At 34.9% G+C, this 15,093-nt stretch overlaps 1 protein-coding gene across 1 annotated transcript; it reads right to left on the bottom strand.

The window, feature by feature from the left end:
* Nucleotides 1-8,720: 8,720 nt before the first annotated feature.
* LOC130049711 (uncharacterized) lies at nucleotides 8,721-9,668 on the bottom strand. The gene has a single exon (XM_056147655.1). The coding sequence runs from the start codon at nucleotides 9,666-9,668 to the stop codon at nucleotides 8,721-8,723; it is 948 nt and encodes a 315-aa protein (XP_056003630.1).
* Nucleotides 9,669-15,093: the final 5,425 nt, after the last annotated feature.

A 15,093-nucleotide genomic window follows, 5' to 3' on the forward strand; every position in this document is an offset into this window, starting at 1 on the left:
ATGCACTGAATTTCAGTAATTTGCTTACCCGAACATACCTCACAGTTGTTGTATGCAGAATGCATGAACTCAGAAAATTTCCACGGAAACAATATTTTTTCGTTATGTAAAAAGACAATATACCGGTGTTGACAGGTCGACGAAGCTTGTGAAATATCTTTATAGCTTTCAAGAATAATGTACGTCTCAAGAATTAATTCAGAATTAATTCTGTAAACAGACACGTGTGGTAATCTGAATTAATTCTGTATTGTAAACACGTGGGGTAATCTGGTAATGAAACCGCGACGTTCATCAAATTATTTTAATTACTCAGTGTCAGAGATAGCACTTTTAATTTCTACAGACTGTCTTTGCGCACACCAACGTGCACTAGGCCTAATTAGTCTAGTCAATCTAGCTCAAAAATGAGCAAAACCTCAAACTAATTGCAACAGAAATGAAATTTTGATTATTCATGCAAGAAAACACATGCAAACATATTAAAAATCGGCTTTTGTATTTCCATGGGAAAATTGGAATTTTGGGTTAAAAAAATCGATAAAAACTGGAAATTGAAGAAAATGTCAATTTTATGGAACATAGAGTAAAAATAAGTTTCATATCTCAAATTTCAACCTGGAAATGTTCGATTATTTTTTTTTAAAGCAGAATATATTCTTTCCTTGACTGTAATTTTTGGGTAAAATCTTGCTTTTTTTGAATATAATTGTTAAAGGTTGAAATTTTAAGAAGAAAACCCACATTTTGTCATACATTTGAGTCTACCAATAAAAAATTGAAGTTAGGATTTATTTTAAAAACTGTTCAACAAGTAAGATATATAGATTATTGGCAATATATATGAAAAATACCATTTTAGGTAGGAAAACCTACCCTTTTCTAAAACAAAAATAGTGAAAAACTGGAAATGATAGGAAATGACTGATTTATAAAAGAGATGACAGTGATCTTATGAATTTAAGAATAAAACGTCCAAATCCACAACTAAATTTTCTGCATCAAGATTTAATCTTCATTTTCCAACAAAAATCGTTAAAAACTGGATTTTGGAAGAAAATACTTTTTTCCTGTCCATTAGGCATATATGAGTTACCACATGAAGATTTATACATTAAAATAAACTGTTAAGACAAGACAAGTGCCCCTTCAAAAATGGTCTGTAAAAGATGACCTACATTTTTGCAGTTACTCCCCTTACATCGGAAGTTGGAGGCGCGCTTACCATTCCGGTCCTATGTTTCACATAAATACATGTAGTATTTTAAAACAAACAGTGTATAGTAAAGCTTACGTTACCAAATTCTTTATTAAGTTTAGTTTTAAAAGTTTGTACTACATCTATGACGAAACAAGGTTCAGTTTCTTCGATTTTATAAAGAAATCTTTAATACGTGCACTTCGTCAAGTTCTAGAGTTTGGGAAAGAGGGGGGGGGGGGTTATAGTCGTATTTGATGTTTAGTTTTATCCAAATTATTGTGCAATTAATACCGAGAATTTCAGGAGTAATCTGTTTTAAAAACAATGGACACATAGAATTAAAAGCAAAATGAATCAGGCACGCAGCATCGTAAAAAAAGGGGGGGGGGTGTGAATATAATTTCACAATATTGCCTGAAAATTGACAATTAAATTTTAATCCAAAGTTATAAAAATCCTTCATTGGTGTGTGTGTGGGGGGGGGGGGAGCTAAGGTTGTTCTCTCAGTTAAATTTTACACTTCCACTGTGTACAGTTCACGACAATGCTATTTAAAAAAAAAAAAAAAAAGAGGACGGAGGGCAACCAATCTGTCTAAAAATCGACCTATGTACGTAAAAATTTATCAACTTTGCATGTAATGATAAAAGGTGTGGAGCCATTATTGCTACGTGCCTGATAATTATATAAGTGATCATTTGAGTAATTGCAGTACAGTTCAGTCCATGTTTTTACAAGTACAACGGCTAGTGTCACAATTTGCCTTGCATTTACAGCGAAAAACGTTCAAAAGTTTATCTGGCGCGACTTGTAAGTTAGTTTTAACGGATACAAGAATTGCTGAAAGCAGTGATAAGCCCCAATTCGAAGGATCAAAATTAATCATTTCTTTAGTCCACTCTATGACTTAAAAAATTCTTGCAGTGCTCCTTTTCTGCAGCTGTAGTTAGTAGTTAGTGGCAATGACTGAACTTATAAAAATGATATTGTGTTAGACAATTCTTCACAAAGCAAATCTCCTATAAGTGTCTTTATGGTATTCCATCGTACAAAGTCGATATGACATCGACACCAGAATATATCTTTTTCTCAATGAAATCCTCATATAGGAAGGTGAAGATAACGAACAGTGATCCATCTCGTAACTCCTATAAGCAATACAAAATAGAGAGGTGGGCAAACACGAACCCCTGGATATACCAGAAGTGAGATCAGGTGCCTATGGGCTATAAGAAGTAAGCACCCCCTGCTGACCGGTCACACCCGCCGTGAGCTCTATATCTTATAAGGCAAACGGAGTTACCCTTATTCAATATCATTGTGCCAAAAATGGCCTAACAATCTATATGAAACAAGTCAGACAGATTTGACCCAATGATAGGTTGTATTGGCAAAGTAGATTGTTATAACGACCATACAATTCGCGAAATGCTGACTTTAAACGAAACAGTTCAAACCCCTTTACCATCAACTTGTTTGTCAGTAGCCTGCTTCCATTTAAAAACTAATCATATACAGAATTTTTTTTCGCGATTTGTCTACATTTTGACTATACAGGACCTGTTCCGATGCCGAACATTCTTGACGTTGTGTCGCATCCTGTGAATGCATGTAGAAAGGGCAAGGATTGACAAACTTCGTTTCCTAAAAAGACGTCTGGTTTTAACGATATTCTTCACTTAGGGGCAAGATCAAAAATTCAATGTCTCACAAAAAACTAAGTTCACATAGTTTTCACCAAGAACCCTCCCCCTTTAAAACTTAATATGACAAATGTTGAAACTAATCGAATAACAAGAAATGAAACGTACGATTATAAATAATACTCTGTATACCTTTTCTACTGTTTATTCACAAATGAAAGTGTACATTAAATATATTAAATGTTCATTAATATGTTTTAAATATTATGTGGTATTCAACAGTCGCTTGTCTTTTTCCTTTTTCCACTAAAGTGTAATCGATGTCGGATGACAAAATCTTGCGGGAGTTTTTTTCCCTCCCCCTAACTAATTGAATTTAAATTTTCATCCGACATTGATTTCGTCCCTTAGGGCAGTTATGTTTATTTCAGAGTTCGTTGCTATTTCTGTGCTTTATATATAGACATTTCAGACACAATGTGCATTTTGTATGATCCTCTAAAATTTACGATAAATAACTGTATCCCATTTCCATTCTCAATGATCGTGTGCCAGCTTGGCGAGAATTCCATCGTCATCGAAAACAAGTTTTGTCTTGAATAGATGGCCGGGCTGTCTAGCGCGCTGTTCGCATGCTGCTAGGAGATGTGGTTCCGCAGGTCGTGAGCCCAAGACTAATTAGAAAGAGTAACTACTCGATTTTACATCAAATCATGATACTATGCGCAAGTGTTTACCTACAATGATTTTTATTATTTATATTATCAATGTTTTATTATCATTATTACCCATGAATGACTCCCCAAACCTGAATTTGAAAAAGAAAAGTAAAAATACTTTACTTACTTAGTTTTATAAAAGTTTTTAATACAAAACGCTTGCTCAAATGATGAAGATACAAAATAACTGAAACTTTTAAACCGAATGGCTTTCCAGACTTTCTTTTTTAACAACCGTAATTCCCCCTTGTAAATTGACACTAATTCTTTAAGATTTCATTTATAATTGATTATTCATAACTTCTAAAGTGAATATTGTGTTTTATAATTAAAATTAATTCAGTAGAGGGTCAAACAAAATATTTTGAAGCTTTATTCGCGAAAGTTCCCCGGGAATGGAAGTCAGCAAAGAATATGAGATGCTGCGCAATATTGTATGTATATAGAAGGTCTTAAAATCACCTTTTTAATACAACTGTTAAGCTGTTTAATCGCGTTTTTATTACATGCACTTTAGATCGTCGTATATAACTTTATTCCGATGACTGTCACAGTTAAGTTACTCCCCTTTACGTGTACGGCGTGCCGTAAACATCACAAATTATCGATGGTTTACTAAAACATTTAAGTCTAAATTTTAAATATTTCCCATTGTCCGATTTTGTCCGATTTTTTGTATGTTGTTAATCACGCTTTTGTTTATTAAATTCCGTCGAGTTTGTTTCTGTTGCAATTACTTTGAGGTGATTTGTTAGATTGACTAGACTAATATGACAATGCACAAATACAAATACACGAAGAATGCGAGTATTACCCACAAAACGCAATGATGATGACTGAGCCGCATACGGTTAAATCATTGCGTAATATAAGACGATGATCGGAATGCTAGTTTTCAGACTCGAGAAACCAAGAACTATCGACGATGTTTCCGTGAACCATTCAATTATGATTTTTTAAAATTTATATGCATATTAAATTATTGTAATCCCTGAGGATTGTAAAAGCCGGATTTTTACATTTATGTCACGTTCATTGTATGAATTTTAATGTCAAATGTCATACAGCATCAGGTGAAAATGCTTTGTGTTTATTTTATAAATTGATCTTTCACTCAAGTGAAATTATTTTCAGATAATACATGCATTACAAATGGGTATGTATATTTTGATTCATTTAAATAAATTAATATCTCCAGGTGTTTATAAACAAGCGTAAACTATCCTGTATCATTTACTATCACGACAACAAGGTTTGCATACGAAGTTTATGTTACCATCATTTAAAAAAAAATATGCATGTAGGAATGTCACGACACTACAATACCGACCACATTGTGACAATACATGTATATTTACACTATAGCACGTATCACATTAAGCAATAACATGACATTGCAATATCCATCACACTATGGCAAGATAATGCTACGACAGTACAAACTTGGATTTATCGATAATAGTTCAAACTTGTATTTGAGTTTTCCTTTATTGATCAATGGAAAGCTGAGTATAATTCAAACTTATTAAAGTCCCAATTTTGACTTTTCACCGAAACATTCAGGCCAGATCACATGATAACAATATCATGACAATACTCCGGACAAAAAATTCTACGTCAAGTTTCTTGTTGCTGTCGAAATTCAATTTTCATATAAAAATAAAGCACAGTCTGAGGGAATTTCAAACTTAAGTCCCACTCTTGACTTTTCACCGAAACAATCAGGCCAAATCACGTGATAACAATACCATTACAATGCAGTACATATCACATTACGGACAAATATTCTAGTTTAACTTACTCGTTGCCGTGAAGAACATTCTGATGGAAATTATAATTTTAAGAAAATTCGAAATAAAACCCAAATTTAACTCACGTGCATTCCTTTATTACAGGGTTGGATCCCCGTATGCAGAACTGGGATACCTTGACAAACCGAACACGTACGAGGACCTTCACCATTATACCGAATCTCATGAAAAATTCTACGATAAAATATAATCAAGCCTTATCTTCATGTATGAAAATTGAATTCCTTCTTTCGGAGCATCAAAGGCAAATAATGCCAAAATCGAAAAACAAATAGCACAGAGGTCAATGGAAATTTTACTGACACCAGCAAGATTGTTTATCAATCATAGTTATGCAAGTTAAACACTTACAGTAAAAAAAAATCAATACGTAATGTGATGTAGACACTTAATACTCTCTCTGTCTCTCTCTCTCTCTCTCTCTCTCTCTCTCTCTCTCTCTCGCATGTCAAAGTGTTCTGGGTAGGCCTGAGGCCTGGCCCGTACATTGAAAAAGGAGAATGCATGCATGATATTTATTAACTTCATTTTTGAAAAAAGGTATGTAGTAAACAGACACGTAGCATCATTTTACGGAAGGTGGGAGGGGAGGGGGTCAAAGAATAAGTTGGTAGTTAATTTGCAAATGAACAAATAACATTTCTGCCCGATTTTCGAATTCTTAAATCGTCGGGGTTAGGGGGGGGGGGGGTCGTCCTTCTCTACACGAGTTCAATGTATAATTTTAAGCCTATTTTTTCTCATTCAATATTACTATCAAGTACATGGGGGGGATTCACTCAATATATCCTTATTCGCATATGAAAATAATAGATCATGATCATAAGGAGGAGAGGGTGAGCGCTCATCCAATTCAACATTTTCAAGCTACTATAGAAAAAGAGTGGAGGATCACCCAATATATCTGTATTCGCTTATGAAAATAACAGATATTGATCATTGACAAAAGAAATTTGGACCACCCCTCCCCCTTACGATTCCAAGTGCCCGGAAAAAGCAGTTAGATATACACAATTGTCTATACACGTACTCAAACAACTTCCCAGAGTCCATTTGAAGAATAACTGATACCTGTTCCAGATATATACGTACACATTTGATGTGTTTACATCAGTGTAACTAAGCAATGTTAGAGTTAGACTGGATGTCGGTGTATGCAATCACGTGCCCACCGACTGATTTAATATTCATTTATCAGAGTTTAACACTACATGGAGAGAGAGAGAGAGAGAGAGAGAGAGAGAGAGAGAGAGAGAGAGAGATACTCTTTGTTGACCATTTAGGGGAATGTAAAGATATAAACACAGATGTATGTTTGTGATGCTTTTAAATATGCTTTTAAAATATGCTTTTAAATATACATGTATTTGCGCTGTACCCAACAAAATGATATCCCATTCATGCAACATAAATTTGTATCGCTTAGTACATGTACCACACTCTATTCAATATATTTTGTAAATACCCACAGCATGCAGACATGTTTTATTCGTATGTACTGTAACATGTATATTACATACACATGTAAGTAGACCTGTTATATAGTCCTTGGTGTACATGTCATAACAAGTAATTGTATCCGATTCAATCGATGGTTTTAATCCAAATGTTTATATTTATGACCAAAAAATAAAAAATAAAAAAAATTCAAGAGCTATTTTATTTTCCATAATTCATTTGAATAGGAGGACATGGAAGAGTGCCTTCGAAAATATGATTGCGTTCTAATCAATAATTTTTGGCAAATACACGCATTATTTTCCTCACTCTAATTAACACAATATTCTTCCGCAAAATGTATATGGACACGATAAAGTTGCATGCTAATGCATAATGTATTTCCATAACATGCCAGTCTTTAATAGTTTTTGATCTCAATGAGTATTTTTATATAAAAAGTTACAATTATTAACTCTTAAATAAAATATTTTAGAAAGAATCGGGGGACTGTAAATCCTATAAGGTCGATGATGTTGTTGCGAAAAATCGACCGTCGGAAGATAGCGTCACAGTTAACAATGCAATATTGTAACGTTATTTCCTAAATATCAGCAACAAATAAATGGTACATGTTGTAAGATTTCAAAAGAAAGCGCGTTGCTCAGCTTCGTGGGTTTTATTTTTCGGAACTAACTAGTACATGAACCAAAGACGGAAAATTGAACTGAATCCGAATTAACAATGTTAAACACTACAATCACCCTCCTTTTTTAGAAAATACATTTTACAGAAAGTGAGATATCGCAATAGTGATAAAATCTTAGAATGAAGTTGCAAACAAACTACAATTAACATTAAACTGCTATACATATCTGAAATATCACTCGGTTGAATAAATGTCTTAGTAGATATTTACTATAGTGTAAATACATATATATTACATAATTAGAGGAAAACTTATTTTAAAAAATGTAAAATTAAAAATAACGATAAAAGATGAAATCTATGGTTTAATAAAATAAAAATTTTAAAAATGATGTACAATGTGGTGTGTTATTTATCCAATCCTAGGAATTCCAAAGTACAATATTTCAAAAAGAGACCTGAATGAGGGAAGCTTTCAAACACTTGAAAACACAAACATCTCATTCTATCAAATAAGAGAGGAATTAAAATCATTCATAACAATGCATAATGTTAAATTTAACAAACGTGTACACTACAATGGAATTATGAAAATGATTGCTGACTAGACTTACTGCCTAGTGAATGTGATTATTATGAGGATTATTATGCCTCAAATGCACTATGAATATTGGTAATCCTTCAGATATGCCGGTGTACGACGTTCACGGACTGGTCGAGATGACGGCAATTCGTTGGTCAACTGTTCATCTGGAACAAGTTCTGGTTGAGTTGGCACTGGGACAAGTTCTGATTGAGTATGTACGGATATCTTTGCAAGTGGTTCTTCATGCAAGGTGAAGATAACGAACAGTGATCAATCTCATAACTCCTACAAGCAATACAAAATAGATAGTTGGGCAAACACGGACCCCTGGACACACAAGAGGCGGGATCAGGTGCCTAGGAGGAGTACGCATCCCCAGTTGACCGGTCACACCCGCCGTGAGCCTCATATCCTGATCAGGTAAATGGAGTTATCCGCAGTCAAATCAGTGTGCCAAGAACGGCTTAACAATCGGTATGAAACACGTCAGAAAGCATTCATCTAACTCGTTCGGAGTATAAATTTGATGTCTGTCAAATGCCTTTACTTTTTTAAAGAATGACGAATTCCGTGTTATGCTTCGATCTTCATTTTCAGCAGTTAGCATACTGCCCTTTTTCTTTGTGACAAGCATTGGATTGAGTTATATGGTGTAGCAAGCTTACTTGTGATGGGTTATTTTACGAGAAAAACATTACGTTCCTTTATGTCACTTTTTGATGCATGATTCTTTAGATCTGCATACTGCTTCATGTCGTGTTTGCGAGCTGTGTCCCGTTCTATCATAACTTGTCGGTCACGAGTAGTGGAACTATGTTCGATTCCTGGGAGCTTTGTGCGAAGTTGTCGTCCTAAAAGTGATTCAACTGGTGATTCTGATGTTGTACTGTGTGGCGTAGCACAAGAATTGCAGAGAAACTTATAGAGCTCCTGTTTCCAGTTGAGTCCTTCCGCATTTGCTTTGATGGCTTTGCTCAAAGTTTTCATGAAGCGTTCAGTTTCACCGTTTGCCCTTGGCCACAAAGGTGTGATTATCTGATGACGAAATCCTAAGTAGTTGGCAAATTTCGCAAACTCACTGGATTGAAATGGTGGTCCATTGTCAGTTTTGAGAACTTGTGGTATACCAAATATAGAAAATATATTGTCAGTGCGAGCTGATGTGGAATAAATTATTTCCACCATCGGAAATCTAGAATGATCATCCATTACAACAAGTAAGTATTCCCCTGAGGGAAAAGGTCCGCAAAAATCCGCTGACAAATGAGTCCCATGATTGGGTGGAATTGGTATCATTTGGAGGGGTTCCATGTAGTTTGACTGTGTGCTAGCAAGACAAGGTATACATTGCTTGCATATAGTTTCTACCTGCTGTCCTAAACCAGGGAACCATGTTGTACTTCTCAGAAACTGTTTAGTCGCTACTATTCCTTGATGACCTTCATGGGCGAGGCCAACAACTCTTTTACGAAAAGTGTGAGGCCCGATTATTTTTGTTTCATACAGAAGAATGCTGCCTTCACCGTAATTGACGATATAAAGTTGGTCCTTCACTCTCATATAAGGAAATAAATCAGAATCTTTGTCTACGCCGCTCCAATCACCTCGTGAAATTCTCTCCATGACAGATTGTAAAACGTCATCTTTCTGTGTTGCGAGTGCTATCTCTGAGAGTTATGACAGCTTTTGGAACTGAATTTGACGTAATAAAACATACGTACTCTTCTGCTACCTTGGAATGACGTATGGGACATGGTGCTCGTAGAGGGTGCCGGGACATATAGTCTGCTGGATTCACTTTTCCAGGTCTAAATTTCACTTCAAATTGATAATGCTGAAGACGAAGCCTCCATCGCTCTATCCGTGCTGTCACCATGTTATTTCTAGAGGTGCAAAAAAGAGCTAAATTAAAATAAAAAAATGAAGTAGTTTCACAGTTATTTTTTTTTTTTTACCATCGCATTAGCAGTTATTATATGGATGAAAATCATGTAAGCTATACAAATAAGTCATTAGCATTTGGACAGGTTTTGATGACTCAGGTGTTTAATACTGTAGTTTCAGAATGAAAAATAATGAAATATCTTTACCACATATACTCTTACTTTGAGTTATGATATGAATCCAAAGTAGTAGACCTGGACATGATAATGAGTTTGTGTTTTTATTGATTTTTTTTTTTTTTATTGTTTACCTAATTGGGTTCTATGTCTGTGATATCCAAAGAAAAATGAAATAGATTTTTAAAGAATAAACTTCTTTCAAGATTATATTTGTTATTGACCGGCACGAGCCGGCTCATTATATGATATAAGTTTGCGTTTCTGCGGTACTGGTGTCTGTTACCACGGAAGTGTTCTATTAAAGAATAATGTATATTGTTATATTGTTAGACAAAGCTTTATATAATATATGATATTTTTTTTTACCATGAAAAAATTAATTCATGATATAACATGTAAACTTCCGACTATAACTTTTCAATGGCATGACCATTGCACTATACGTTGAGGTAATATATAATTAGAGGACAGAAAATCAAGTGTTTGGCAAGGGTGTGTGCTTTAGACGCCACATCATCAAGCTGTACGTACACGGACTGCACGAAATAGCATGTCAAACTGGATCATTATATTGAGTCTGGTAAAATTTGTCAAAAATTCCGTCAAATTGTAGGGTTTGGGGAAAGGGGGTAGGGGTTACAGCTGTTTATTTTACGTTCCAATTTATAATACAATACGAATCCCGAGAATTTTAGAAGTAATGTGTAATAAACAAGAGACATCTGCGATCAATGCCATGCAGTAATGATGTTCCCGAAAAAATATAAATACCATTATCTGTTATATCTCTGTCTTTCTCTCGTACTCTCTTTTTTAAACCATAATCAAAGGTGTGTGTGTTGCAACATCCGTACCCCCCACCCTCTAGATCAGCTAATGTAATGTACATGTATGCATTATTGCACATGCAATTTCTGCATATCTAATTGTGATTTGGTCGTCCAAAATATTGAAATTTAATAATGAAGAACTGATCATATGTTAAAGATATATTGACCCTGACGTAAATAAGTAGATGACTAATATTTACAGAATTTGTTACATCATGACCCAACATTGCCTGCGAAAAAAAATACACAATGAACACATAAATAAAACCAGTGACTAAAATTACTTTGCAGTCACATATTAGTTTTCATTATTAACAGAAAAATCCCTTAACTGATACTTAATTACAATCAGATATACTAAATCCGTATATTGACGCTATGAATTAATGACCGCATTGTGTTGTGCGTCCCCTGTATTCAGAGGAAAATAACTCGCGCTGCATTGCGAAATTTAGAGATATTTTTATTTAAAGTAATTCCACCCTCCTGTGATGTCATCAGATTTTGCAAAATCAATGATTTATTTAAATTTATGCGTGATAGGAACATAAATTTTGTTGGAGTCTTTTCCGATAGTTATTGTATAAAATCTTGTTAAAAATAAACTATTTTAAAAGTGTAAGTTATAGATGAATAATCTATGATACGTTTCAAAATATTGAATCCAAGGGCAATAACTCTGTTTCTATTGATTTCTTTATCAAGTCTATTATGCGATAGATTTCCTTTATTTTTTACAGACATTTTGTATATTTTCGTGAAGATACAGTTTCATGAAATTGTTATGAATGTTACTATATTGTCATAACCAGTTTGTATGAAATTTTGATAACACTGTTTGAGGAAAATTGCAATTTTCTGACAGTGATATATGATTCTGTTTATGTACGTCTCGTATCTCAAAAAGTGTGATAACATATGTATTTTATTTGATAATTTGTTAGTTTTAACTCTAATGAATGGAAATAAATACATTTTTCAAACTTGTATCAGATAAAACTGCAAGTATGGAGTTACCTTAAATATAAGACTTATTTAACCAAGTGACATTACGGAAACATCACCGCGGTGGCCTAGATGTTAGATCGTTCCCCTCGAATGCGGAAGGCCGTGGTTCGAATCCCGGCCGCGAGAGACCTAAGTTGTTAATGCAGGTAGTGACAGTTCCATCGCCAAACGCTTGGCATCAGGTGTGAATGTCACGGGTCCTCGGATATGACCTTAAAACGGATGTCCCGTGTTGCAGTAGGTGTGGCACGCTAAAGAACCCTCACTGCTCAATGGCCGTAAGCGCCGAGCAAAGGCCTAAATTTGAAGCCCTTCAACGTTCCATATCAGTGACAAATTCTCGAGCAAGATACAATCAATCATTACGGAAACTGGCAAGATCAGAAATTTTAACGTGGAACGTCAGAGAAAAGAAATTATATTTAATCGATGAGAAGTATATCGATTGATCGGACAAACCTATTTTTGTATTGATCGATCGGACAAGCGTAAGCCTGGATAGCTGCTAGCCTAGGGACTAGGTGTGGTGGCTGATTTGTGCCATTTTACAATGTGTTGTCTTTTCGTTATTCTGGGGTGAAAAGTAGTTAATAATATCATTAAAAGTTGCTAAATATCGTTTAGTTGTCTCTTCGCCTCGAAATAACAAAAAGACGATAAAGTGTTAAATGGCAGAAATCAGCCACAGTACATGTACCTAACCCCTAGACTAGCCTCTACGGTCTTACGATTGTATCAGAGACATTGGCAATGACCATCAATGTAGTTGGCATCATTTAACCACTTTTCAGGATCTTTAAGTTTATCTTTAATTCACATTAAGCCATCATGTACATTGTGCCTTTAAAATGATTAATTTGAAATTGCTGCAGTGTCATACACTCTCTCTTCTCTTATCTTTTTCTTACTGACGCAATTTTTTCTTTCCTTTTTTTTTTTTTTTTTTGGTCACAGAATAATGTGCAGCATGGACACAGTTTAAGCTGAATATTTTCGAATTTTATTTTTCCATTTGTTTAATCTAAGATATTTCTAATGGTCAGTACAAATTTGAATAGCAGCTGTCGAAGTACATGGGAGATACAGAGCTCACAATTCATTGTTATGCAAACAAGGTTCGTGTCATGATTTTGTTTACATAAGTTAAATATACTAGCAAAAATTTTGTTTCGAGTAGATTTTTTCAAGTTAATTCTTTTAAACACAATGATATAATTTCTAGTGTTTGGCACATCTCATTTTATTTCAAACATGTTATTTTCTATCGAGCAATTCATATGTAAACAAAAACATACAACGAGCTTTGTGTACATAACAAATATATATGCAAGTATCTCGACTAGGAGCTGAACATTTTACCAGCCTTCGCGTTGTAATTTTTTCTCGATTTTAAAGAAAGGAATTCTCTGGAACACCTTTTCTGAAAATGATTAGTTAATACACTTCCCCAAAAATTTCGGCCCATTAATTTGGTGCCTGCACCAATGTTTCTTGTTGTATGTATGAAACAAGAGTACCACAGACGGTACAATATACGCCCGTCGGACAGTGAGCCTTTGACTAAATACCAGGGCAATAACTGTATCCGTAATGGAAAAAAGCCCGGGAAACTGTTTGACCTATTTTTTCCAAAAAAGTAGGTCAAGGATTGACCAATCCAGCTGAAATGCAAACTGAACTTGTATTCCCCTGAGAGGAAGCCTATGTATCCGTAATGGGGAAAAAGCCTGGAAAACCGTTTGACCTATTTTTATGCCCTCGAGATCCAAAACCGGGGGTATATTGTTTTTGTCCTGTCTGTCATTCTGTAATTATGTCATTCTGTCTGAAAATTTAACCTTGCTAATAACTTTTGAACAGTAAGTGATAGAGCTTTGATATTTAACATGAGTATTCCTTGTGACAAGACCTTTCCGTGGGTACCACTTTTTGACCCCGTGACATTGACCTTGGAGTTTGACCTACTTTTTGAAAACTTTAACCTTGCTAATAACTTTTGAACAATAAGTGATAGAGCTTTGATATTTCACATGAGTATTCCTTGTGACAAGACTTTTTCGTGGGTACCAATATTTTTGACCCCTTGACCTTGGAGTTTGACCTACTTTTTGAAAACTTTAACCTTGCTAATAACTTGAACAGTAAGTGATAGAGCTTTGATATTTAATATGAGTATCCCTTGTGACAAGACCTTTCCGTTGGTATTGGACCTTTTGACCTTGACATTTGACCTACTTTATTATTATTTTTACATTGGTAATAACGTCTAAATGGTAAATATTAGAGCTTTCATATTGTACATGAGCATTTCTTTTGATAAGATCTTTCTATTGGTACAAAGATATTTGCCCTGGTAAACTTGGCCATCTTCGGAATTGGCCATTATCGGGGGCATTTGTGTTTCACAAACACATCTTGTTACCTTTAAAGTAGTCATGGATGGACCAATTCAGCTGAAATGCAAACTAAACTTGAAGAAGCCTCCGATTAAATTATCAGGGCAATATTTGTATCCATAATGAAAAAAGCCCGAACAACTATTTGACCTACTTTTAGTCCTAATGCAGGTCACAGACAGACTGACCAATCCAGCTGAAATGCAAACTGAACTTGTATTTCTGTGAAAGGAAGCTTATGTGTAAATTTCAGGGCAATATCTATATCTGTAACGAAAAAAAAAGCCGGGAAACTGTTTAACCTACTTATAGCTCTAAAGTAGGTCAACGATGGACCAATCCAGCTCAAATACAAACTCACACTTAAAATTCTTAAGGGATATATTGTGACCAAATTTCAAACTTGTACATGCATCCGCTACGGAAAAAAGTCCGGAAAACATGACCTGGGATGGACGGACTGACAACCAGCCAGCCGGATAGACGCACGGACAGCGCCATGACACAATACGTCCCGTCTAATGACAGGCGTATAGAAAGGAAAATATTAAATTGGAATCTCAGTCGCCGTGTTATAACATTTCACTTGAAATGGAGGAATGACGAAGCTCAATATGCACTTTACCTATTAAAACTTGTTGTTGGACTGCATTCTGTAAATCTTGAGTAAAACGTTATGGTGAACTTCTGACACCACTGTTTCAATTCTAGATATTGAAGACGTTAGCACAAGTAAGTGGCTCTCACCCTA

The sequence above is a fragment of the Ostrea edulis genome, chromosome 8 (assembly GCF_947568905.1).
Source record: "Ostrea edulis chromosome 8, xbOstEdul1.1, whole genome shotgun sequence".
NCBI lineage: Eukaryota > Metazoa > Mollusca > Bivalvia > Ostreida > Ostreidae > Ostrea > Ostrea edulis.